The sequence below is a fragment of the Leptosomus discolor genome, chromosome 7 (genome assembly GCF_034619465.1).
Source record: "Leptosomus discolor isolate bLepDis1 chromosome 7, bLepDis1.hap2, whole genome shotgun sequence".
Lineage (NCBI taxonomy): Eukaryota > Metazoa > Chordata > Aves > Leptosomiformes > Leptosomidae > Leptosomus > Leptosomus discolor.
In genome coordinates this window covers 52,609,461-52,637,187 of record NC_141397.1, presented here as the reverse complement: position 1 = coordinate 52,637,187, position 27,727 = coordinate 52,609,461, and the positions used below count along the sequence as shown (strand labels likewise).

The 27,727-nt window shown below is 44.5% G+C and overlaps 1 protein-coding gene across 1 annotated transcript in view; it reads right to left on the bottom strand.

The window, feature by feature from the left end:
• Positions 1-1,079: 1,079 nt before the first annotated feature.
• FGF12 (fibroblast growth factor 12) overlaps positions 1,080-27,727 on the bottom strand; it is a 107,040-nt gene continuing 80,392 nt past the window's right edge. The window contains exons 4-5 of the mRNA XM_086467870.1: positions 10,187-10,385; positions 1,080-1,198 (exon numbers count right to left, since the gene is read on the bottom strand). Coding sequence (XP_086323996.1) covers positions 1,080-1,198; positions 10,187-10,385 — 318 coding nt within the window. The remainder of the gene's footprint in view (positions 1,199-10,186; positions 10,386-27,727) is intronic.

The window sequence follows — 27,727 nt, the reverse complement described above, 5'->3', positions numbered from 1 at the left end:
CCATGTTCCCCTGTAGCTGGCCCCTCCTCTGCACACCCCACCTACTCCCACCACACGCCCCTCTTCCCATTGCTGAAATCCCTGCCACCCTCTGACACAGCACATGCCTCATTGTTTCCATCCGATAGCAAGGATTTCAGTAGCGTTTCTTGCTCCGTTTTTGTATTTCAAACTAAGCAGCCATCCCTCCTTCCCTTTATCTTCTAACTCTCCCCTAATAAATATGATCACTTCATCCTGTGAGACCTGAAAACCCATTTCTGAAATTCCCCTGGCAACTAATACAGTAAAACAAGCCTATAAATATAAATAATTATGATAAAAAGGCATAAAATGCCAGACTTGGGTCAAACACACTCGCACAGTGACACTAGCAACAAATAACTGCACCGTGTTTGAATGTAGATGGAAGAAGCTGAATACCGAGTAGCTAGTTTGTTGCTCATAACTGTCAGACTCCTAATTTGGACAGGCCATATTTTATTGATAGCAGAGCAAACACAGTCATAATCCATCCCTACCGTTCCTGCTTTATGAAAAATCCCATCCATCCCCAGGGAAGCAGGGATAGAAAAAACAGTGGTGTGAACGTGAGGTGAAGGTATAAGACAGAAAGCACAGTCCCAGGCTGTGTTTCCCATGTGTTTCTCGCACATCATATGCTAAGTTCAATTTTCCAAAAGCTTTGTTTTATTTTTAAAGGTAACATCTTTATTATTATTATTGTATTTATTAGTTGTTATTATTATTATTATTATGCAGAGATGAGATTTTTTTTCCCCCTTTGATCACAGAGCAAACAGTTTGCTTTTGAAAATGTTAATGGAGTCCTGATTTAAAACATTTTTTTTCTTCACTTTTTTGTTTGTTTGTTTTTGTTTTTTAAAACGTTGCAGCAGGCAGGATCTGGGATTCGACTTCCTCGTCCTACACAAAGAAAGACTCTGGAGTTCAGACTCCTAGCCACTACCGGTAGGTCCTGCCTTGCTCAGTTGTCGTCGTCTCAGTGTGGTTTCGCCAGGTGGGGTGGGTAGGTGGGTGGGAGGGGAGGAGTTGAAAGAAGGGAGGGTATTTGTCAGCTATGTCGAGTCTTGGTTAACAACTTTGCCTCCATTCATGGTTGGTGTCCCTGAACTTTTTCTTGAGCGTCCTTGCTTTTCTCCAATTTCATGCAGCGATGGCTCTCTGTACATGCACACTGCAAACAGAAAAGACATCCATTAACAACCCTGAAGTCACAGACATTAGTGACTATAATGAATTATTTCTTTGTCTATGAGGCTGAAATTCTAGCCCCAATACAAACACACACTTCCAGAAAACCTCAGTGACCCAGCAGCAGATCCTGTTACCAAGCAGGATCTGTTACCTGCCCTAGCTGCCAGTTAGATCCTCCTTCTGTCTGTGGATTCTTCCAAAGGCACAGATAGAAATAGGGGATTTCTCACAGATTAAGCGTTTCTTGGGTTTCTGTGCTTTACTATTTTTTTCATGTTATTTTCACATATATAAAATAAACATTGCAGTTCACAGCACCACGTATTGTCTCGAGATGATGATCATCTAATAACAGGTCCAAGAATTGCCCAGTCCAACAAGAAGCCCTTGAGAGTCTTGAATCAAAACTACACTTGCATCTGAGCCATCCAAGCTGCCTGGGTGTTAAGCTTGGGATCTGGAAGTGGTGACTCAAGCCCGCTTGGCTCCTTTGCCAAAAGCCGAGGTCTGCTCTCAACGCTCCTTATTTTTCCCCCTGTAAATCAATACAGACAGCCAAGGCCGTGAGCAGACATGGGGATGAGTTCAGTGACAGCAAGCCAGGAGCCACCCCAGCTCTGCATGGTCACCTGGCAGCACCTAAGAACAGGGTGGATGGAGGGCACCTTCTCTCCAGACTCTAGCTAAGCAATGTTTTTCCTATAAAATTTATTTGCTGGAGGCTGGACAGCCTTGAGAAGGCAACATCTGCCCAAGGCATGGCCCATCCCCATGTCCTGTGCAGCATAAAGCATTTATCCAGCTCACCATGTGGACTAAGTCCTCATGGCTGTCCTCATGCCGTGTGAGGTGTGCGAGAGCAGGGGCACATGCCAAGCGGCTGTGTCTCACATCAAAGGGAGCACCTCTGAAGAGTTCATCGCAAATATGGTGGGGTGTAGATGTGATTGAAACAGTGAAGCATCTGAAGGGCAGCCACATTGGAGTTGAGAACTTAAGGTAGGTCCAGACTGCAAATGTCATGCCTGGATCTTTGCAAAAATTAGTATAGAAAGGAATGATCATGTACTGCTTCATTTTGTAAAGCTGTAGGGTCACAAACAATGGCACAGAGCTCAATCACAGGGAATAGAGCCCACCAGGTTTTGGTTCCGGGTAATCAACACGAACAAAATTTCAAAAATTATCTCAAGAAATGAAAAAAATACCCCATGTATAAAAAGGCAATGTAAGCTCTTATATTTCTAACCTTGCCTGATGTGCAAATAAATCCTGGCAATTAAAGGCAGGCTGTAAATGACTTTACTGCTCTGCATTTTACTCCTAGCTAGATACACAGTTGTAGCAGTGTGCAACAATACAGGACAGAGATAAAGTGCAGTCAACTGTGTATTAATAGGAGGGATATTCCATTGAATATATGAGCAGTGAAAAAATATTACTTTTCCCATCGAGCATTTTTCATGCAAGGCTTTCAAAGCAGTTTAAACACACACAGTAGCTGGGCCTCCCAGTGTGGCTGCAAGGCAGGTACTGCTCTGCAAACTGTTACTACTACTGGAGCCATTTTTTGTTGAAAATGAGAAAAAAAAAAGGAAATTAATTACTTGTCCCATGAGTCTGGGCCAGGATGAGCAATGCCAGGACGGCCCATCAGCTGCCTAGACTATCAACGCTGTTTGCATGCTGCAAGGAAAATGTGTAGCATAGTGGCAACAGAAGGAAAAGGGCTCTTGCACCCCCTTTCAGCTGCTGAGCTGCCTCTCATACCTTAGTGAGTGTCACTCAGCAATCTGGTGATGGTGAATTTGCCTGTTGTGGCAAAGTACCTAATAAAATCTTAAAGAACAGTATGAAAAAGTTAACAACTGAGGAAAACCTGTGCCCTTGTCATTTCTTAGCCTGAGTTGCAGAGCCTTTTGATGACACTAAGCATGCACATCACTGAATATAAGCAAACAATGTGCATTCACAGCCCAGAAAGCAAATAATTCCTGGGCTGCATCAAAAGAAGTGTGGCCAACAGGTTGAGGGAGGTGATTCTCCCCATGACTCTGCTCTCTTGAGACCCCACCTGCAGTGCTGTGTCCAGCTCTGGGGTCCCCAGCGTAAGAAAGACATGGACCTGCTTGAGCAGGTCCAGAGGAGGCCACGAAGATGATGAGGGGCTGGAGCACCTCTCCTATGAGGACACGCTGAGAGAGTTGGGGTTGTTCAGCCTGAAGAAGAGAAGGCTCCAGGGAGACCTTATATCAGCCTTCCAGTACTTAAAGGGGAAACTTCTAGCAGCTTTGTACAGAAGCCACCCCTGTAACCCCCCCGCTACCAAAACCTTGCCACGCAGACCCGTTGCAGGGGCCGAGAGAAAAGGTGGGGAGGGACTCTTCATCAGGAAGGGTAGTGATAGGACGAGGGGTATCAGCTTCAAACTGAAAGAGGAGAGGTTTACATTAGATATTAGGAAGAAGTTCTTTACTGTGAGGGTGGTGAGACACTGGAGCAGGTTGTCCAGAAGCTGTGGCAGCCCCCTCCTGGGCAGTGTTCAAGGCCAGGCTGGATGGAGCCTTGAGTAACTTGGTCTAGTGGGAGGTGTTCCTGCCCATGGCAGGGGGTTGGACTAGATGGTCTTTAAGGTCCCTTCCAACCCAAACCAACCTATGATTCTATGATTCGTTCTGGTGTTGCCCCAGTGCCCCTGACATTCCATACACAAAGTTCTGCCTCAAGTCCAGTGTTGTCTTCATCCTGACCTCTCTGGTCCCAAGCTGGAGCTGGAGGGACTCCCATGAGCTCCTCCCCCAGGCAGAAGGTACTAAGCTCAACTCACCTGCATCTACCCCCAGTACCTCACTGTGCTGGGCCAGATGCTTAACCACAAGGGCTGAGCCCAAGCAAAGCCCACAGGAGCAGCAGCACCATGGCACGTTGACTTTTGTCAGCGTCCTGCCTATCACCATGACCTTTGTGCAAAAACGTTGAGTTGCTAACAAGGCACAAGAGTAATGAATAAAAATCAGGCTACTGAAGCAAACAACATTTGCAGCTAAAAATTAAGGAAAACCTGTACCTAGCAAGCAAATAGGGCAGGAATTACAAGTCTCTCTTCCAGTCTAGTGCATGATACAAGTACTGACATGGGGCATGGCTGGAGGATGCTTACATTGTGCTTTTCAGACAGAGCTGTCAAAGCCTCTGTACCAGACAGGCTGTGCCAACAGACCATGCCAGAAAATCTGTAGCAGCATGGGACAAGCGTATTTTCAGTATTTAGATACACTTAAAGTATCAAGTGTATGCAGTATTTATATGGCACCGTGCAAAAGATAGTGCCTGGATATTCTCCTACACAAGACGCTTGTGCACGTATGCTGAGCTATGGCCATCGTTCAGCGGCGGCTGCAAACCTGTGTGCACCATGACACACAGGGGTGTGTGCACACAGCCACACGGGTGTAGGGTTTTAAGGACACTGTGACATACTGTGCAACACTGGCTCTTGGATTGCAGTTTGTTACTCCTTGTACTGAGGAAGCTTGAGTGACTCACACACAGAGATGTTAGTCATGGACCCGGTGGGGGGGTGGGGGGAGTTGGAGTTTGTAAATGGACTGTTGTGAGTGCCCAGATCTTCCCAGCTTCAAAGTACATCTTTGTGGTTCAAGACTAGCAGCACTCACTGACAGGTCTGTTTGGGGTCCCTGTGTATGTGTGTGAAGACACACCGCCCCTGTCATTGCATCAAGGTAAACTAGCAGCAGTGTGGCAGTTGGCATGCCCAGACACTTGGGAGGTCTGCTGGTGCACATAGCACAAGGCAGCTTTGGAAGGATGAGCAATTTGGCGAGAACAAGTGTCGCCTCCCTGCTTTGCCTTGCTTCTCCCACCCACCCACACCCACACACTAAGCCAAATACAGCCCTTAATGTCTGGAAACTAAGCTAATGCTTTGGAGCTTCAATCAGATAATCAGCTCCTATGTCCCAGATTCTAATCAACACATCCATATTCATGCTTTAATTGGAAAGTGCTGGTAGCTTGATCTGCTGAAGAGCCACAGGAGTAAATGGAAGGGGGTGAGCGGCAGTGGAGCTGTGCCTATGTCTGATTCTTGCGGCTTCGGATTCCCTGCTAACCAGCAGTGGCAGCCATTCCCATGCACAAAGAAACAATTTTTGACCAAGAAACAACTCACAAATTAGGCAGGAAACAGACTGAGGGTATAAGCAAGGGGAAAGCAGGTGGCAGGGAGCATCTTTCCAACAGGCAAAGGCATGGAGGGGGTCTGCCTGTCACCAAGGAAGAGCTCTATCTCTCACCTATGCGCTGGCACAGGATCCCAGCCTCATTTCTGCTTCCCAGGATGGTACTAGCGCACCACCCACATGGGGAAACCAAAATCACCCCGTGCTGCTTCCCTGGCCATTAAGGACTGTCTGAATTTGGGAAGCACACACTATTTTGTTCCTGATGCTAGTATTTCTCACTTGGCATCGCTCCAAGTGGAGGAAGTTCAGGGGATGCAACAAACTCCATTTCCTTTCTCTAAAATACAGGGAAAAGCTTATTAAAGGACCTTAGATATATCCCATCCAGCTTCACTCCTGGCTCTCCCTGCCCCAGACCCTAGCCAGTTAGGAAGAATCAAATTTTTCCCAAGTTGCCATTTAGCAGGTAGACAGGTCATTAGCCCTGCAGGACCGCCACACGTCCCGGTGGCAGCCTAGGCCAGTGTCTGGACAGGGCTGGGCACGTACCCTCTGGCAGGCAGCCTGGGAGACGGGCTCTTTCCCTTGACAGATGCCACAGCTCCGGGTGTTGGTATCTGCAGTAGTGGCTGCATTAGCTAATGCTTCAGTGAAGAGAATTAATTGTCTGAGCAGCAGCTAGGGGCAGGAGGGAGTAAGTGATTATGCACCTTCGTTTTCTGCCTCTAATTACTGTGTTCTAAACCCAGTCCCAGCTGATGCATTTCAGAGGCATTTGAGCTCATGTCTATCTGGCGGCTAAACGTGCAGGATGCTGCCAGATGGAATCACAGTTTGTTCAGGTAAGAAACACAGTACAGGATGACAAAAATCCAAGCAAAAGCATGGTTAAAATGCATTGCATTTGCCATCTAATGAAATGATTAGAGTTTGATAGCTGAACAAGTGAGTTAGTGTGGGATATAAAACATACCAAAGCCTTCCCACTTTAAAGTCAGAACCAAAAGAGGAGCTGTGCTAATGAAGACTGATGAAGAGTTTGGGGTTTTGTTGTTGGGTTGTTTTTTTTTTTTAAAGAATCCCTGTTAGGATGTTTTGTGAATTAGGGTGATACCTTTGAAGCATTTCCACTAGGCCTACCACATCTTCCTACTCAAAGTGTCTTGTATATCTTTGCAACATCCCATTTGAGGACTCTGCTTTAAGAAAACTGGGATGCTGTATCCCTGGGAAAACTGGGAAAGATCTGGCAGCTGTTCCTTGCACATGGATATTCACACACAGACAGTGGTAACAAATGGATCAGGCTAGTCATTAACAGGTCACCTTCATATCTGAGATGTGTTCACATTATGAGGGCTGAAACAGCATGAGTTTGGAGTTAGGGACAGCTCTGCTGCCTCAGATGGAGGAAGAGTTGTCTTCAACTTTCTGCGGTCAGATTTGCCACCCCAAATGCATTCTGGCTTGGGCCAGGTGAGAGCTGAAATGTATCTCTTTTGGGAGAGAAATCTGGAAATGATGTCTTCACAGAGAAGGAAATATAAATAACAGCACATTCACAACAGGCATTTGATAAAATTCTCACTTAAGTGACGGGAAAAGTCTCCCATTGTTTCAGATGGGTTTGGATATTTAAAAGAACAAGGGGCACTGTGGATGGTAGTGTTCATCCAGTACTAATCACTACAGACACTTAAAGAGACTGAAATTGCTTTAAAAGATTGCTTGGTGTCCAAGTACAATTATACTCAAGGTAATTTCTTGTGCAGTCTGGTTCAATCTCTATGTCTGCACTTTAAGGGCTCATTTAACTTGAACAATCAGTCATCACAAATAAAAATATCAAAAGAAATGTGTTGCGTATGTGTGTTTTTAACCAAAACTGGCACCACACAGTACATTAACTGCTGCCTGCCAGGCTGTTTGCCTTGGCTTTGCCTGCGCACAGATGGGAGAGGAACTTAACATTTCCCCTGTTATTACTTAGTAAGTTTTTTGTGCTTTCATATTGATTAAGCTTAATGCTATTTCCAAAAACAAACAAATCCTACCTACTCTAAATCAAAAAAATCCTCCTACCAACCAAACCCCGAAACTTTTTCAGTCAGTATCTAGTGACTTCCACACGGAAGACCTCCAGCATCCTGACAATCCACAGGAGTCAAACACTCTGTGGGATTAGCAGAGCATAAAGCTGTAGCTGCTAAAAGCCATAGCTAACACACATACAGACACAGATACCACCGTACAGATATGCACATGTACACATATGTAGTCCTTAGAAATTATCTGGGATGATATTTCATATTTATTTATTAGTTTACTGCCCATTTTCAACTTCCGAATTCAGAAAGCAGTATGAAGCAACAGGAGTCAAATGAGGTCCGGGAAGAATCTGGGCTTTCTTGTGTTCCCTTTCCCTGTGAACGCTCTCTTCACTAAGCTGCTGCATAATTTTCCTGCACATGGAAAACAACTGGGAAGTTTCATCTCAAGAGATAATTGCCACTGAAGTGGTGGGTGAAGTGATTCCTAGCAATGTATGTAACACCTCTTCTTCCCAGGGGACCAGATTCCTCCTTGCATACATTATTGTGTCAGTCATCATGTGGCAAGGCTAATTCTGGTGGTACCACAGCAAAAGGAAACCTGGGTGTGTTACTGCAGATGGAAGCTGCAAAGTACTGTCCTGAATAAGTAGCAAAGCCCAACATGCTGGGGCATGCCACAGCATTTAGCAGAAGGGACATGCAAATACAGCAGTGGAGTGCTTTGAATGCTTTGGTAGAGTCATGACAAAGAGAAAGAAGCTGTTAAAACAGGGTAGGAATTGCCCCTTTTCTGTAACATCTCTGCTTGCAAACTCTGCTCATGGAGACTTTGATGGATGCAACACAGAGAAGTCAAGTGGAGCTCAGCGTGTTTTACTCCAACCCTCCCCACAAGCCTCAGCTACCTACAATGAATCTTAGGCTTGGGAACAGAGTCCTCTGTCTGGAGTCACAGTCCCAGACAGCTGAATGCTTTGGGAAGCTGACACGTGCCTTGCCTTGGGAGACTGCCAGCTCTTTGATGCAGCAACGCTCACAGAGGCTGACTGCAAAGCATGTGGAGGAGGGAAGGGGTGGAGGAGCCCTTAATTTGGCTGCCAACTTCCAAAGCGCTCACTCGATCGGGAGGTTACGTGACAGCTGTGACTGAAGTAAGCGTAGGAGGATGCAACTGCAGGAAAGGGAAGCTCTCGGGCTCGGCTGGGTTGTTCAAAATGAAAGCCAGAGCAGCATTTGCTGCAATGAGAACTCCGCTGTGGGTCAGGCACTCTATTAAGGCAAGGCTTTCCACAAGGACAGACACAGGAATGGCCTAGTTTAATGCATGCAGAAGACAACTATTGAGCCATTCAGCAGATGCCATGCACACTACATCAAAGAAGAAGCCTGGATTCAAAAGAATGCACTGATCAGTGCCAACACCCAGTCAGGCAGCAAAGAAATACTAGAAGGTGCTGGAAACCCAGTTGTGAAAGCTAGCGCTTCCAAAAGACTCTCCTCCCAGCGAAGGCAGGAGAGGAGGAGACAGAAGAGAAGCTGGTGACTGACCCGATGCCTGAAGCAGGCCCTGTTCCTTAGCAAAACTCAATGAGGGTTTAGGGCACCAATCCCACTAATGCCTCAGATAAACAAGAAAAGACTCCTGGCTGCAAAAAAGCTGTTGAAAACAAGCACAGGACAAGAGGCTCCAGGCCATTCTCTGCTCTTTCAATATCTCCATCTCCCGTGCAAAGACCACAGATACTCTGGGAATGCTGAGTTGAATTTCTCTCATCATGCTTTGCTTCAGTGCTCCAACAGATGATTTCATCCTGCCTTCCTGAACTGGCCTTTCACTCACACATGCACACTCGTATGCCCCTGCGCCTTAGCTGGGAAGCTGTTAAAACAGCTACTAGTGCATGGACTTAGATGTGGCCTCCACCACCTGTGAGTGGTACCTCTCAGGAAAGCATGAATTCATTCCTTCTCTCCCCCTGTCTAGTCCTGACACCACAGCCAACATGGGGCTAGCAAGAGGGAGCACAGAGCTGTGCACTCAAGGCCAGTCCCAGCCTGCTGTGTCCCCAAGGTGGTCATTGGCAGGTCTGAGACAGGGACAGAAAGGCGTACCTAGTTCGGGGATTGAAAAGTAGTGCTTTTTCCAAGCAACAGAAAAAAAGAGATCTTGTTTCCAGAATCAAGTTAGTACCTGTTAAGTACTAGGCTGATCATACTACATCTCTCCATTTATCAGGGGCCAGCCCATAAAACTTTAAACAGAGTGTCAAAATCTAAAACCAGGTGAGATAAATCCTATCTCTACTGATTCTACATGGGACTGGAAACCCACCGAATGATGTTCAGAAAATTCTCACAGAGAACCCAACATTACGGTCACTGCTAGATCAGATTCCTTTTGAACTGCTGGCCACTTGAGGGCTGCTTTCCTTTCACAGCAACTTCTCATGTTACTGGGCTTTTAAATTCATCCTTTAGCACCCCAAAGCTGAGAAACACCTTTGGGACAAAGTGCAAAGTTTATTATATGGGAAGGAAAGCAGATGAAATGCTAACAGTGCAGCCCAGCACCTTTCTGAAATATTACAAATATTGTCATTGCTTTCTGGTCTTGCAGTCCAACACCCCCATCCAGGAAGTCCCAGATCTGAAATTGCAAACTCCACCTCCCCATACCCCACTGATGGAGTGAGTGGGCAGATTCCATACCTTCAATGGGTTTGGGTACAAAATGTGATGAGGGTTTGGTTTTTTTCACTCGGTTTCCCTTCATAATTTGACCTTCTTTATTGAGTCCCAGGAACCACGCTCGTCCAGATTCTTGCTGCCGGTACAGCGTGGAAGAATAAATAACGTAGTAGTTTTCAAAGACGGATTCCTTAAATTTGCACTCTGGTGTGAAAACATCCTGCAGTGAGAGAGAGAGAGAGAAGAAAAAGCAATGGAAGGAATTAATCACTGATCTCCTAAATTAAGCATCGCTGAATGGTACATGATGGTCATGCATTGCTGTTAGTTCAACAACAGAAAACAACAGGCATCAGCAATACCAGCCCCAGCAACAACACACATCTAGAAAAACAAAAGGCTTTCCTTCTCTGGCAGAGCTGTGGCTTGCAAAACAGCCTACAGTGAACAAACATTAAAAACGTGCAAGAAAAGTTAGGAATTTGCCAGGATTTAGACTTAAGTACTAAGCAAAATTAATAAAAGAGAGCTGAGAAGCAGAGACAGCCTTGCTGCTCATCTGCTGCTCCCAATGCCTTCTCCTGGCTTTCCTCTTACCTTCCCTGTCATGGGCAAGAAATGTGTAATGGCCATTGTCTAAAGTATTGAGGCTTCTTCAAATTCTTATAGGTAAAAGGTAGTTTATCAGGGGCATTTAAGTGGATTCAATGAAATGAGAGTACAAAAGCAAGTAAACAATTTACTTATTTTCAAAAGCGACAGGAGGAAATGCTGGCACAAAGCCTGGAAATCTTTTGATAAAGAGAAAGAAGTAATTTTAAAGATTTCTGATGGAAGTATTTCTTCAGATACTGAGAACTGGTCCCACACCCACCCAGGAACAGAGGACACATAGGTCTGTCTGAGACATCCCCTGAGCCTGTGCTGGCTGTGCCTTTGCCGCTTGTGCTGGCTTTGCATAAAGTGTCAAGGAGGAAAATACACTCAGCAATGAACCAAAACTTGTCATGACCCAGTAATCTTTAAAGATTTTAACAACAGGGAAATATTAAACCTCTTTTAAAAGAGCTGGCTGGCCAGAGGCCTCTGTAGCAGTGGGCTCCCAAATCTTCACTGAGTCAGATGTGGTTGTTGGTGGGTTGCTTTTTTTTCCCACACTTTGATTTTGAGCAGAAAATTCATCCTGGCCAAACAAATTCTCCCACTGGGTTCCTTAAAACTATGACAGTCTTGGAAAAAAAAAAAGCTCAAGCCACAATGAATATGCATTTTCTGAAGAAAAACTGTTTTAACAACAAAATCCCTTCTTGTAGGACCCAGAAAAGGTAACTCAAAGCCCCATAAGTGAAGGCAGGTGATGCTACAGGTGAGCAATGCTCTCTCCCAAACCCTTGCCATGCAGCAGTCTTTGGGAGCTTCTCCAACCTTGCTAATGGAAAACCCATGACCAACATCTGAACAAAGCGTCTGGAGTAATGCCATGTATCTACTGCAGACCTCACTTAAAAGTGAACATTTTGAACATTCAGCAACACTCGGGTACCTGTTCCCAAGCGCTTTGGGGGTTATATAAAGTGTTGCTTGTCTGACAATAAATCCAGCGTCCAACAGACCTATGGAGCCAGGCAGGCTTGAAGCCACAGTAGATAAAGAGCAGCAGGAAGCGCGGAGCTGTGCTGCACATGTGAAGTCTGCATCAATCATTAGCACCACACAGATAAAAACACTGTCAATGCAACAGGTCACTTTGCCCTATCTGAGGGAGTCTTCCTTGCTGGAGAAATAAATATTTTAAAAAGAGAGTGAAACAAGTTAAGACAGATGTAGATGACTTAGAGCACTATAAAACAGTGTTTGAAGTAGCTTCCCAAAAGATCAGTGTTTAAGCACTGCTTAAATCTGCTCTTTATCTCCAGGCTTTGTCTTGCCTTGGAAGATGCAGCTCACCCAGGAGCCGGGCACTTTGCAGTGGATGCCTGCAACTGGCTGGCTTGGGGGCTCTCTTTGGCATCAGACTCAGCCAGGGAGCAAGTCCTGCAATGGAGAGGATCTCTAAAACTAAACTGGACCACTTAATCCCCTGCCCCATGCCTTCATTATCACATCATTAAAAACCTTGGTTTGGTAGGCCGTGAAGGATAGCTACCAACTTGACCAAAACATGGAATTTATTGTGCATGAGATACCTGTATTTTCAATGTCTGTTTTAATTTCAGCATGGGACAAAGCCCAATTTTTTTTTAATTAAGAAGAAATATAAATGCTAATGCATTTTCAAAACATTGTCTCGGAAAGAAAAAGAATTCTAGATTTTATTTAAATGTTATTGTAAATAAAGTTTTCAGATAAATATCTATTTTAAAACTACCACAGTATAGTATTTTAGGACATGCAGCAGTAGCTCATAAAAGCAGATGCTGTATTGTATATCCACTTATACCAATAAAGCAGCAAAATTATTATATTATTTTAAAGCAAATGTATTTAAAGACATCAACCTAGTGAAGATATAAGAAAAATAAAGAAAAAATAGTGATTTCTTCTAAACATTTAAGCTCCCCCACAAGCAAACAAAGTTGTCCCATTGTTTTTGTGAGTTGGCTGGTTGATTCCTCATCCCCCACTATTCAGTTGAAATAGCACTTCAGGACACTAACCATGGCAACACAACTGAGAAACATCCCAGCTCTGTCCACTCGTCAGTTTAGAAAACCCACAGATTTGGCAGCTTAGTTCTAGCTAAATAGTTCTAGCCATTTTTATTCATTATTATTATCCTTCTTCTCATGTGTATCAACTCCTCAGCAACAGCTAGTGTCCCACTGTGCCATGTAGGGATAAACGCACACTGGGATGCAATTCATCCCACCACCGAACTGACATGCTGCAGGGTATTCACAGGTTTGAGCCCCAGAAATCTTTGGTGTGGGCACTACCATGTGCAGATGTGACACAATGAGCAAGAGGATGGAGAAGGAAAAAACAGTTGACCAGAAAGGAGACAGGACAGACGAACAGGACACAGGCCACCCTCCCAAGCACTGCCTGGGGAGATGTGGAGTGTCTTCTGATTCTATTTAACATGCAAATCTGTATGTTTTTCTTCATTAGTATCTTCTTGGTGGCCAATACCAAGCCTTCAGCTACATCGTGCCACTTAGTTTCTCTACGTGCCTTTTGCTGATGATGGCTTTGAGGCTACCAATAACAAAACGCTATTGGGATATTAATGGCAGAACCTCTCTACAAGATTTAGTGTCAAAACTAATTGTCGCAATTATGTTGAGTCACATGGGAACTGCTGTTTCAGTTGTCTTGGGCTGAGGAGAGCTGGAAAGAAAGAGGAAAGTGCAGGTGAGCATAACAGGCTTCACACTAATAAAGCAACTCATAGCAGCCACTGCTGCACAGACTGAAATCTGAGATAACTGAAGGTATTTTTGGAAAATCACTGATCTATTGGCCAGTCCTCTGGGGCATGCAAGCTTTTTTTTTGTTTTGCTTTGGTTTTTAAGATGAATTCAGTGTTGATGAAATGTGCTAGATGGGCAGATCTGGAGTCCAATACTTCTTCTTCATCCCACAGACACAGAGTGGGTAAAACCAGCAAAGGGATCCTCAGGCTTTCCCCACCACATGCTTCTGATGGGATGTAAGGATGTCCTCCTCCAGAGGTAATGGTAAGGTAAGCTCTGGGGTCAGAAGCATCCACTTCACTCTCTTACTTGGTGCAGGGACTTTTTGAAACAGGCTTGAAACGAACCTCACTCAATTATTTTCCCTACTCTCTCCTTGATAGAAATAGCACGACCAGGTACAAGACAGTGAGAGGACAGATGGCTTCATCCTTTAATTACTTTTTTTTTTTTTTCAGCCTTTAAACAAAGAAACAAATCGTGACTCTATTTTCTGCACAAAATCCATAGAGCTCTTGGTCCCCTGTCAGCACTGTCATGAACTCAGCTCACTCAGAAAACCCACCAGTTCTCCTCATTAAAGAGTATGCTTATGATTTTGAGAAAAAAAAAAAAAAAATTGTCTGGTTTTGTCTTCAAGAAATATGTGTCTTTGACTGAATCATTTTTGCATACAAAGTAAATAAATACGTTTATTTGTTTACCGTTTGGAGATTTACAGCCTGAGGTATTTTGTCAAATGACTATAGATATTACTGAAAGCAGTTCGAAAAAGCAGATCTTTTTATAATTGTTAAACTAAAAACCTGCATGAAATATTTGTAAAAGAAATGTTAGTAATTTACATGCAAAATGATTAGCATCTGCCTGCAACTTGCTTTCTGTATCCCAATCCAATCGCTTGAACAAAGGGCAATTCCAGTAAGAAGAGTAATTAGATTTGCTTTGAAAAACAAACATAGGTCTGGTTTATGCTAACTCTAGTTTTATTGGAAATTGCACAGTCTAGAAAAAAATAAAACAGTACTTAACACACAGAAAATTAGGGAGACCACAGTCAACGACACTTGGAATCAAAGGGAGAGAAATGGATGCAACTGGCATTTGGGGGGGATTCAGTGTGTCAGACCTGCTCAGGGAAGGTATAAGGTACCCTGGATTGCCCCAAAAGTTATTTCTTGTTGAGGAAAACAAGATGTTTCATTTATCCTTGATCCCAGCAGTGTCTCCTGCCATTTGTAGATAGATTTCCAGGCACAAGTCACTCTCTGTATCACCTGGGGCAGCCTGCTCCTTCAGGGAGGTGCTGGGAACGTCTGGCCCCATCTGCCCTGCCCCTGCAGTACAGACTGGGGGTCATTTGTGAGCCAACAGATTTTTTTTTTCTAATCTACCTCAGCTTTCACCTGCCCTGGTTGGGTAAATCTAACCCAGCCTCTTGGCCTTGAACATAGTAAGTTTGATTGGACTCTCCTTTGCACTTCTGTAAAGCTGGAGAAGCTCTGCTGTCAAACCTCTGGAGCTGATGTGCAGGGTACTCAGGGAATGCACTGACAGCCTCGGACATCTCAGCTCCTTCAAAAACTGCTGATCCAATGGTGTCATAGTCCCGGTGCAGTCATAGCACTGCCAGGGCAGTGGACAGCCCTGGTGCTGCTCCGAGTAAGAGAAAGCAGTGCCAGCCCCTGCCCATACCAGGCTGGGATCATCACTGCCACTGGCACTCTGAGCATTCTCAGCCAGGAGGTGCAAAGAAAGAGTCCCCAGTAAGCAACAGTGTGGTGTTCCTGGGTTCTGATCATGAGAGTGAGCAATTTGCTCCCTTGTTTGTTTAGTCAAGCTCTGACTGGCTCAGAAGCCCCTTATGTCCCCAGACCATGGCAGAAATGGTGACAGGTTTCCATGTGCCATGCTCAGGGACAGCCAGGAAGCCAGTAGAAGACTGTCACTAGCTGTTGTATTCAAACCCAGCTGCTCACTCAGCGTCCCCCTTGGACTGGGTCACTTGTTTGTATTACTTGCCATTTCCCTACAAATGTCCTCAAAATTGCCAGATAAATAAAGATACTTTTTTTTTTCCTCAAGATCTCCTTTTATTATAACCCAAAGGAGAATAGCAAATATACACATCCACATGCAAACCTAATGACTTAATAAATTTAGTCACTGAAACTAGCAGCCATAAAAGAAAAAGCCCATTCTGTAAGTAGTTTGTGCCACAGTTTAGGAAAGGGATGTTAATTATAAGTGTTGAAATATCTAACTAACACACTCCCAGAGTAACAGTTTTCCTTTGTTTACAGCACTTATGGGTTTCTCTTTTATGTTCTGCACAATTACTGAGCCAGATTTTCAGATGGGATAAAAGCACTAAACAGCACCAAAGTCTATGGCACAGCAAGGCTTCCCTCCCAGAGAATCTGGCTCAGGATACTTACTGATGCTAGTGTTAATACTTAGTGCTCATCAAGTCATTTAAAACATATTAAGTAGAAACCATAAATATCAGCACAGCTATCAGCAGTGGCATTTCATTGTGCTTGCGGAGGCAGACCATGGAACGACTGGATCGTGTTCACTATGTATAAGCACTGTTCCATCCCAGGGGAAAGGATGGCAATGCAGAAGAGCATCTGCTTTATGGTGCTCTTTACTCAGTAAAGCCCATTCTACATTCCCCACTGACCTCAGCCAGAGCAGGGTTTAAGCAACACCCCTCTGATGCAAACAGCACTGAGAAGTTCAACATTGATATCAATGCACATAGACCCGTGTGGATAAACAAAGACACCTGATTCTCAAAGACATTTGAGCGCCCAGATGAAATGCAAATGCCCAACTTCCATACAAACCTGTGAAAGTTCAGAGACTAAACATGTCTTTGAATATCTAAGAATTTGTGACCACAAACCTCATCCCACAGCACTTGATCCTGGCATACTCTTATTCCCAGGACAGGTCTTTAACCATGTAGGTCCTGTTCACAGAATAAGCCCTGCGCAGACCACAGCAGCACTCCCACAGGCAATGATGCCTTGCACACAGCTAGATGGAGTTCAGTGTCCTCCTGCTTTAATGTAGCTTCTTCCATGACCTAGGGTTGCATCTGACTGGAAATGCTTTAAAATAATTGTAGCTGAGCTCTCTCTTGGCATGTGACCAAGAACCGCAAATGTGCATCCAAACTTTACATCTCATCACATCTTTGTCCAGATGGCAGGTGATATTCTACTGTTCACACTCCACTTTTCCTCCCCCTTCTAGCTCCATAAGAGATTGGTGACAAGTCTTCTTGGTGGCCTTTTAGAAGTAGGAGAGAGCAGATACGTTCTAAAATAACAAGCTGCTACATGGGAGTGTACAGCCCTGCTGCAGAGCAGAGATTCAGTTGATGAGACAATATGGTATCTGCAAGTATTCTGACTCTGCCTGGACCATCTGTGAGCTGGGAGAAACACATTTGCAAATAAATCACCATCCATGCAGGTCTGGTCCCCATTCCTGGGAGCTGACAAGCAGCATTAGCAAACAATCCAACTCACTGCCTCTGAAAAGTGTAACTAGAGGGCTATCTGCCCCCACTTTTTTGGGAACTCTCTGTGCTCAACGTACATATTTGTTCAGTTGGCTTCACTTTAAAACACCCAAGCAAGAGGTGGAGTGCGGGTCTGCTAAGTCTTGTGAGATGACCCAATATTCCTAGACAGGCAAAAAAATCAAGTGCTGGACGAGCCTCTGTAATTAAGCTGCAGATCTTTATATGTGGACACAAGCTGTCCTAACGCAACTTTTTGTGTTCGATGAATGATTAAATTACCCATATCACCACAGAGGAACTTTGTGAATGCTGGAGACAAAGGTGTGATTGCAGTGTGGACAGGCCCAAGGAAACCCTGCAGCAGCAAGGACATCTGCCTGGGCACACAGCAGAACACTGACCAAAACCTGTGGCAGGTGCTGAGCTCCATTCTGCGCCGGCTAACTGGTTACTACATCAAAACGAGCTCATATAGATCCACACAAGCTACGGTCTCACATTTGGCTACAAACCAGATGAACTTAATGAGTTTTGGGGATCCACATTCAGACCTGCCCATCCCACCATACCTCAGTATTGTGTTCTTCTGCTTGTAGCTCCTCGCCTGTCCACTGTGCAGGCTCATTTTTACCAAATACTTCATAAAGATAAAAATGCCTAAATCCACTGCATTGGCTTTTGGCCAGCTGCTCATGAAATCCTGATAGGAACACAGTTTTCAACTTCACGAGTGCTGACAAGAACATAACTTGGGACAACACTTCAAGCTGGGCTGCTCACTTCCACACCTCCCTAGGGAGCCTGGGTAGGCTGGGTGAGAGAATAGGCTCCAGGAGTAAGATTTGGGTACCAATGACTGCAAAACTCTGTGCACAGTGTAATCCAGGGAAGCCTGCACATTCAGCAACTCACCGATGGGACACAGAGCAAGTGATATATTTTGTTGTTTGCTTCACTTTTTCTTAATGTTGGACTCCAAATTCAAATTAATGGTTGGATGGAATAAATTTTCATCCCTTCTTTTTAAAATATAAGTTATATATGGATTTTAATTGATTGATTTGGTTTTTAAATTTTGGATCTTATTTCAAGCTGGAATTTCAAAGCCTTTTAAAATTTGGAGGTGTTATGAACTGGAGTAGTGATCGCAGTATAGCTCATTCACATGGCACTTGGCCCATCCAGTTCAGCATCACTCTTCTGGGAAAGCAACTGCTTCCTAGGAAGGGGGGGTTTCTAACAGCATTGTCTCTGCTATTGCATTCCTGGCAGCCTGGGGAGCTGGTGAAACCCCAGGATAATTTCTAACCTGGGAATCCCAACTCATCCATTGTCTTCTCTACATTCTGTTTTTCTAACAAAGTGCCTGAAATTAGCAACAACGTTATCAACTCTCCTTATTCCAAAACAGTGTCCAGAAATACATCTTTGCATTCAGAGATAATGATCATGAGACAAGATGGGACAAGATGAAGATATGTTAGTTGCATACAAGAAAAACAGATTTCCTAATTTAGCATCGTACTGCCTCATCTGCTAAAGCCTGAAATAACTATGAAGAAAAATAATAATGTAAGAATCCTAGAGACACAGCCAGATGGGATGCTTTGAACCTGTGATCTCTCTATGGGGCCAGAGAGAGTTTCTTGGCATCAATTTGAGCCTGAGCACAGGGCACAAGAAATTGATTTGGGGCCTTTGATTACTTTCATGATATTGTTATTTTTACTGGGGTTGATAATAATAACAATGTATAAACGAAAATAATAATTATGCATTTATAAACATGACGCTATTTTCTTCTGACAGTCTAAAGAAACCTCTTAGTGGAAAATTAGCAGTCAATATTAGATTTATCATGCTATTATTTATATTAAAATTACCCTCAAAGGCTCAAACCAGAGTACAAATGCTTTGGGCATTTAATAAAAATGCCCTCGCCATGGCAGGAGTACAGAGAAGACCTCTTATTTTCTACATTTTTGTGCTGAGATCCTGAGCACCAAAAGACCAACCTGCTTGCTGGGTCTTCTGTAAAACAAAGAGGTATCAGAGCTAGTAGAGAAACTTAGTTCCCCTGTGTTCCAGTTCAGTTTCTTAGGCAAATGCCCTTTCTTTCTGATATAAATGAAATAATGCAGTTATAACAGTGCCAGGGATAAGGGGACCGTGAGCAAGTCCCAGTCCTTGTAAGGCAGAGTCACTGGTGGATGGTGTCTTAGCACACAGACAAAACTGTGCTTGTTCTTACCCGACAGTACTGTCCTGCATGGAGCACAGGTTCAGAGAAAGAAAATGGCCTTAGCCCAATTTTCTGTGTAGTTAATTTTTTGAAGTAATACATCATGTAGGCAGAAGATAAAGAGGACTGGCCAAGTAGCTCATCAGGTCTATTACAACCATAAGCTGCTGATCTACTGAGATAGCCTCTTTGCTTTGACTCAAATTCAAACTGCGAAACTTGGTGGAAACACACCATCTCTGACACCCTCCCTATCTTTCCTAATGCTGGAAAGATCTCTCCTGCATTAAAGCAATTTCAAAGCTGTCATGACCAAGGCTGGAAATTCAATTTCTTTGCTGCTAAAACTTCCATCCTGAAAATGAGTGGTGCGAGGTTATTAGTATTTTGACATCTTACTGACAGTTTGGCTACAATTGGCCAATTAACAAGAAGCCCTGTGGTCTAAAGCATCAACTGAGGCTGGGGTGAGCTAGTGTTGGACAGGCAGGATCTTACAACCAAGATAAAATGTTATGCAGTGTGACCATTTATGTGTCTTTTCCCTCCCCCTTGTACCAGCTGCTCCTGTGCCTACACAGAGAAGAGGAAAGGTTCATGGCATATTCTTGAGTGGAGGCCAGCTCTGCTGTCCACTGGGAGAGCCAAAGGGAACCCACCAAGACCTGTGCCTCAAAGCGTGGGTCCCAGCAACATTTCTGCTGACAAAGACAGCAAAAAAGGTCAATGGTGCTTCCTTAAAATCTGCCAGGGTGACCTTGAAGTGTCTGCCCCACCTCTGCTGGGGGCTGCTTTATTGCAGCCAAGCAAACCACGTGCCCAGCACTTCAACCTCCCCTGCTCATCATGCCAACCACCAGTGAAGGTGTGTACGTGCTGTAAAGGAAGACTGTGAAGTGGGGTCGCAGACACATTTCTGTTGGTCCTCACCACCATTTACTGCCAGTGGAGAGAGCTTGTTGGTGAAAACCTGTCATGTTAACTGAGGCATTGGATTTTAACTCCTGAGAGAGGGCTCCTCTGCTGGTCCTGACTCCTCCAGGCTGTGTCCTTGAACCAGACACTCTGGTCTAGCATCCCATCTAATTTTCTTTAAATTGCTCATTGTGTATGAAGAGCCTGTCTTTGCTTGTATATAATAGAGGGATATTCAGCCTGAGGAATGAATGAGCCTCTAGCTCCTCAGAACATTTTTGGGAGACAAGGAGAAAAGTGTTTGGTATGAAGTGCAGACAGCCCTCTGTTCCTTTATTTTCTGGGAATTCAGAAAATCAGTCAACTCTGCTGTGATAGAAGTCCCATCCATTGACCACAGTATCTCTGCGTGGCCTGAAAGAGCTAACAAATCTCATAGCCCAAAACAACTCACAGAAAAGGCTGGGCTTATTTATACCTTGACTGGATTTCCACGATCCGTATGTGCTGGCAACCTGATTTGTTCTTTTTCTGTTAATTTCCTTTTGATGTGAAATCACCCGTGGACAATGCACAAACATTTTGAATGGACCCAAACTATGCCACAGCTTAGATCTGACTGTTCCAGCATATGCAGCCAAGTGACCCATCGTAGCTGACGCTTTGCTTCCCAGGAATCAGACAGATGGAAGTATATCATCAGGGATTTTGCAGTAGTGGTTACAGTGAAATTTTTCACTCTGTTGCACACTTTGCTAGAGAACTCAGATTAGCTTTGGCATCCGATCCTGTTAAGAAGCCAACTAATGACTGCAACTTCCAATCTAAGATAATATAGTTACTCTAGAGAGAGTAATATAATGCACTAACCCTATTTGGCCACAATGCACAGTAAAGCAGGAGACCATTTTATTGTGTTACTAGTATACAGAAGACTGTGCAACTGTCTTTAAATTATATGACCCAAAACACATCAACAAAGCAATCCAGAGTTAAAATTTGCTATTTATTTGCTACTTATTGCAGCATGCAGTCTCAGTGAGATCCAGGGTTTACGATCAGATCTGTACACATTTGATTTTGTTTTGCAAAGGCCATGTCTACAATGCAGGATTGAGTGTGTAGAGTGAAACTGTTGGCGGCAAGGGCCAACATTTCAGGATGGGTTCAGTCTGGTCTAGCTGCCACCTGGTCCCATGGTCTGCATATCCGGCACTTTAGGGGCACTCCCAGCAGGCACCCTTCAGGTTAGCTTCATCCAAAAGGAATCTAGTTTGCACAGCCTAAGACCACTCTGTGGTGCAAATCAAAGAGCTATATGTGAGGGTGACTGGATGGATTGCTCCAAAAGTGCAGCCCTGGTCTGAACTAAAACACTAATCCCAGAGATGGCTGGGATAGTTGGCTTGCTGCAATGGGGTATAATAAAGTAGGCATGTGATAGATGTGAAATGTCAGTGACCTACTGCACATTGGAGATCTTTAAAAGGAGCCAAGGGCCCTGTGTGTGCTCTGATCTAAACACACGCTGGAAAGCAAGGATGTGGGCAGCACGCTGTAACCTGGGTGGTGGGTGTGCACAAGGTCCTCTTCTCCTGCTGTGTGGAGTTTGCACTTCAGATTGTTCCTTTATGATCTGAAATGTAGCCACACTGGATATAGGAAAAAGAAGCCTTCCAAAAAGCACCTACTACCAACATCCACAAAGAGAAACAACTACTTTAGCAATAATAACAAAAAAGGTCAGTTAAGCCTGCCTATTTGAATCTCAGTACCTTGGTTGTAGAAAGCCTGGAGTTTACTACGTGTCACAGCTGGATCCTTCAGAGGTCTCAAAATTTTTTTCTTAGAATGATAAATTTTAAAGAAATCTTGTTTGTCTGTTCTAGCAAACATGTTGAGAAGGGGAAGGAAACCTCAGGGCTGCCTTGACTCTACCACTGAAGAAGGAATGTGTCATTACTGCTTTCTTCTGTGCTTTTTAAAACAAACAAACAAACGAACAAAAACCACAAAAAAGAAACCGTTTGCTCACGGGTATAACAGTCCTTTCTTACTATCCACAATATTTTGTAGTTTTTCATATGTTTTCATCGATGCTAAGTCCTGAATCATTAGTGCAGCAACAAGAGCAGACTTGGATCCTCTAAGAATCACTAAAGCTGGGCTACACATTCTGTTCAAGGAATAAACACTGATTCATGAATGTTTCAATTAAAATGGATATGATCACTTTCGCAACAAGGGAAATGAAGAAGATTAGCAGTCCTGTGGGAACATAACTTCTGGTGCTAGGAGAAAAAGACAAAAACTTAACTTGTCCCAAAGTATCTGATTTAACTCAACCAAAGGCAGGGACTTCATACAAGTAGAATGATTTAGCAAAACTCTGTTATCTAATGAGGTATTCACACTAATGGACCTGAATAGTCACTTCTGCCCCTATAGTCTATGGTGCTGGGGTCAGCAACAAGCACACAGTGTCCCACCCTGTCCAAATCTGTCACACAGGGCAACGGACAGTGTAGCCACGAACAACTGTCAGTGTATTTCACAACACGAAAGCATTTAGAAGGCAAAAACCTGTGAAGCAGAAATTCAATCAGGCAAGTGGCAGAATGCTTATAAAATCACTGGACTTTATTTACTAGTTTTACGCTATTGCAACTCTACTGACCTAACCAAAGCATATTAACAAACTGCTAATACACACAGAAATAAACGCAACAAGCCCGTGCTCTTAGAGGAACGCACAGAAAGTAAGAGTACCGTGGGGATCATTTTACTTAGAAGAGGGCAGTAAAAAAATATGAGGCTTGCGAGGCACAAAAGAAAAATAATGAGAGCTGGGAGATTTTGCTTTTTAAGCTGGTCATAAAAAAACTAAGCTTTCAATTGACAAGGATGCTTTAAAAAGACCGCTTTCTAAATTTAACTTTGATATTGAAAAGTCTTGGGTTTTGTTCTTTTGTTTTTTTCGTTAGCGCAAATTTGATAAAAAGTGAGTCGTGATAATCCTGGTGCTACACATTTTCAAAAGCCATTTTGTAGCTCTAGCCTCTTCAGAAGGTGCAGATAACATTTGCATGGATACAAAGCCCTTGCAGAAAGAATGCTCCTTAAGGGCAGAGCTGGCTGTAGGGTTTAATACCATAGGAACTGAGATTCAAAATCAGCAGCGTTCACATTAATAGCCATTAAATTATTTATTCATATCAGGCTCTGGAAGCCTGTAGAAAGACTAGGTTGTTCTGAAGGGCTCAAGTGTCATAAACTTTGTTGCATGACTTACTTTCAGTTACTGTTTTGAGGGGTGTACATTAATTTTTACAAGTCTTGAGATACACTAAAGCATTTTTTCCATCTTTCCCCTACTTTGTGAATGGGGAAAAAAGGGTCTGTGCACCCAGTAATATTCATATCCAGCAAGCAGCTGCCATGGTGCTGGAACAGCCCATGCTCCCATGCAGCAGGACAGAGAGTGTGCAGTGTGGAAGCGGCTCCCTGAATGATTTGATCCAGTCCTTGCTATGGCACAACACCAGTTCTCAACAAAGCTCCATTTATAACCCTCTGATTTTTTTTCCCCGACAACTCATACTACAAAGCTCTTCTGGAAGCCAACTGCTCCAAGTGCTACAAATCTTTTGCCTAGCCCAAAGCCCCCAGTGACACAGGCATCAGGTTTAGGGGTCTCGAGGGACTCCTGTGGAAAGGCTCTGCAAGGAAGGCAACTGGGGTCTTCAAATGAACCAACCACCTGCACTCCACCAGCCAGCTGACCAAGGTGCTGCTGTTGGCCACCTCACAACCACATGAAAAGCATCACAACTTGCCTGTGAGGCTACAGAGACAAGCAGCAGGACCACAAAAACCTAACTTGAGGTGCAAAAGATGCTGACAAGGTGGTATTCTGCACTAAAACATTCTGAGCCTTTTTTTCCCACACTGGTGTCCTGAGCCCTACTGCTGACCTTGATCCATTTAATTATCTCCATAACCAAATTACACTGTAGCAGAATGTAATTATGCAATCAAGTAATGAGCTATGGTTTTGCTCTTGGTCTTGTATGCAAAGCCACCTTTGAAGAGGGCGATAAAAGAAGCGATTATTATAAAAGGACAGTGCAGCCCCATGTACCAATTACTACCCATGATGCAGGGGACAATGTCCGCTGGCAACACTGATCCATAATGCTGCTTTTCACAGGCAGCTGGCAATCTTCTCCATGCTGCAGCCTCACAGCCAGCGCTGTGGGTTTCATCCCAACACCAGACATACGCTCACAACAGGCATGCTGTGCGACGGGGTGGCGTTCCTGAGGACACCAACTTCTCCAGCAAATCATTTCTGTTTCAGACATGCTTATTAAAACTGACTTAAGAATAGCTGTACTGAGACAGACTAGCAGTCTGGCAGTGGCCAGCAGCAGCACTGAGGGAATGGTGTAAAACCAGGGCAAACTTGTAGGGAAATCTCCTCCTTACTCCCAGCAGCAGGGAACTTTGCCTGCTGGATCTGGCAAGTGTCCTGGTGCTCAGAGAAAGCATCCAGATTCCCGTGGGAGTGCACAAGTGTGGCATGCGCTGTGTGTTCAGAGCAAGGTGCGGGAGCTGACGTAGCTCCCCAAGGAGAGGCAAGAAGGTCTGAGCCAGGAGAGGCTTCAGGGAAACGTTTACAGGAAGGAGATTTCCTGATGGGGCTCAGCTTGGAAAAGCAGCTCCAGGGTTGCATTTCGCTGCCCAGCTCAGGGGAGGCTGCACCCCTGTCGGGTCTCGGCTCATGGAGGATTCACCTGGGTTGAGATTTTGAGGTGGGTGGAAGGAAATGGCAGAAGAAAATGTGGTATTTTAGGGAGAAAAGAAGTTGCCAAAACCAATTTTGACCATCATACTTGCCTGCATCGTGCTAGACTCACACTTACACAGGCAGCTCGGTGGGATAGAAGCAGGATCAACACCATAATGCCACAAGTAAGGTTTATCTCTTTAGGAAAACAAATGGTGCCTACCAGCTAAGCAACTATATATTTTCATTTACTTCACTCCTACATGGGTTCTATGAGGGATGGAGAAAGCCCCATCATGGTGAGGAGGTACAGAACATGAAGAAATGAGGTCAGTTGCATAAGATCCTTAGAAAGGCTGTGTCAGAGTCAGAAGCTGGATTTTCTGAATCCCAGCCCAATGCTTTCAGTGTAAAAGCTTTTCTCTGCCCCATTCAGGCCAGTACGGGAAGGCACTGGCGTGCCAGACAGAGCCTGCCAGAGCAAGATCCACTGCATCCACAAAACACTGCCCTTTACATCCAGTCTGCAGGAAAGCTCCACTCTGCATCATCTTCTGAGTCCAAGGGCACCAGCACTGAAGTACAACATTGCTTCATTTGTCTCTTTTTTTCTGACTTTAGCAGCAGTAGCATTAATGTTTGGGAAACACGGAGTCATTCAGCAGCGATGCCAAGCACGTGCACATCAAAAAGCCCCAAAAGGTCCATGGAAATGAATTCCCTATCATCAGCAGCAGCTTCCCCCTTTACAAAGATAAATAGCTTTTTATGTATGCAGTGTATGTGCTAGCATGTACTCTACAGCTGACAATGTTCAGCCTCCAGTGTAACTTGTCAAAGCCTGATATGCCTCCCCTTAATCAATGTGGCAAGCTCCTGAACACCATGTGCTTCAAGCAGTGGGCTCTTGTCCCTGTAGGCAAAAGAATGAAGCACACTGTCATTCTTCCTGCTGCACTTTGACACACGCATCTCTCAGTGATCAAAAGCCAAAACAGAGCTGGATGCAGCTCAAAGCTTCACCAGCACAATCCCTCTAAGCTGTGGTTCCTCAAAAGGCCCCAAGATGAGTTCCTGCAACATCCCATGTGAAGACACAAACTAGAAAAAGCAATGACAGGCAATGTGGGATGGCCACAGTGCTTCAAGGGCCTCTTCTTGTCCCAGTTCTAATTGTGCTGTTTCTTGTTCATTTTGAACTGAACAGGATGAGGGTCATCTCAGCATGAATCATTCACAAAGCAAATTCCCCCTGTATTAGCTGCTCCACACCCCTATGCAATGCTGGGACAAAGGATGAATCTGTGCAGCCAGTGAGTAGAATATTATGGGGTTAGGAAAATTTGTGGCCAAATACTCAGGAGTGTTTATACGGGGAATTTCTGAAACCAGCCAATTTATGACAATCTGATGACCACAGAGCAGCCGGGGATACCTGAGGTGTGGCAAGCAATCCTGCGGCTCCAAAAGCCATTTGAAAGCTAAAGTGTGCACTCAGGGACAGGGCACTGGGGAGATGTGTCGGCATTCACAGGTCATGCAGAACAACTGCACTGACTGCACTTTCAGGAGAAATGTGCTGGGGACAGCAGGGAAGCACAGTGATTTCATCTTCATCATATCTAACAATAGCCCTTTCAGGGATGACCCTGCAGGGTTTTTTTTCTTAGGGCTGTTTGGACTGGGAAAGGGATGTGTTCTCTCCCATGCTTTCCAGGATAAAAATTTGCTCTAAAATCCCCAAACAACTTGTCTCTTCAGTCTTACCATATGGGCAATGCCACATCATACCAACTTCTTCCCCTTCCTTCAACTCCTAACTTACATTATCTTTTTCCCACTTCCGATTCCTCCTTATTTATTCCCTGGCACTTTATTTTACCACAGCAAGCTTCTGTTCCCAAGCCACAGTTTTAGACAAACGAGATCACCCAGAAATTCAGCTGCTCTAACGGGTCCTTCAGGCACAGGTCACACACACTGTGCCATACTCTATAAACATTTAGACACAACCCCACTCCGTTTCAACTTCAATTGACTGTAAGAAGCAACTTCCCTTCAGCAACTTCCATCATACAGAAATGAAACAGGAAAAGGGCATTTTAAGTGTAATGAGAAAGGGTCTTCTTGTTCTCACATGGGAAACTTCACTGGCATGATGGAGCAAGAAAGGAATAGGACCAAGATCACTCGTCAACATCTCGTCCCAACACAGAGAGCCTCAGCCGCAGCAGTCAGCAAGAAATCTCCAACTGCTGCACACGTGAAGTAAGTTTCATGCAACTGACTTCAGCACATCTATTACCCTCTCTCTGCTGCAATCCTGCATCACGGCACAGAGCAGTGATAGAGAGAGGCCCCCTTGTCTGGCAGCCTAATCACACAGGACAACACTGGAGCTAGGAGCTGTGAACTGGTCCAGCCTGGGCCTTAGCCCAGGGCACCTCATGCTCACCATGGATTGGCATAAGGGTTTCTCATCCCCCTGTTGTCACACGTGCAGTCCACGGCACATAAGCAGCCCTCATTACCTCCTTTTAGTGCTAATGGTAGGACTTTGGGAAAGAGCCTCTGAAGAAGCAGATATTCAGGCTCGGCACTTCTCAAAACACACTGAGAGCCTGCAGGAACCCTGCTGAGAGATCTTCCACAGCTCTGGCCC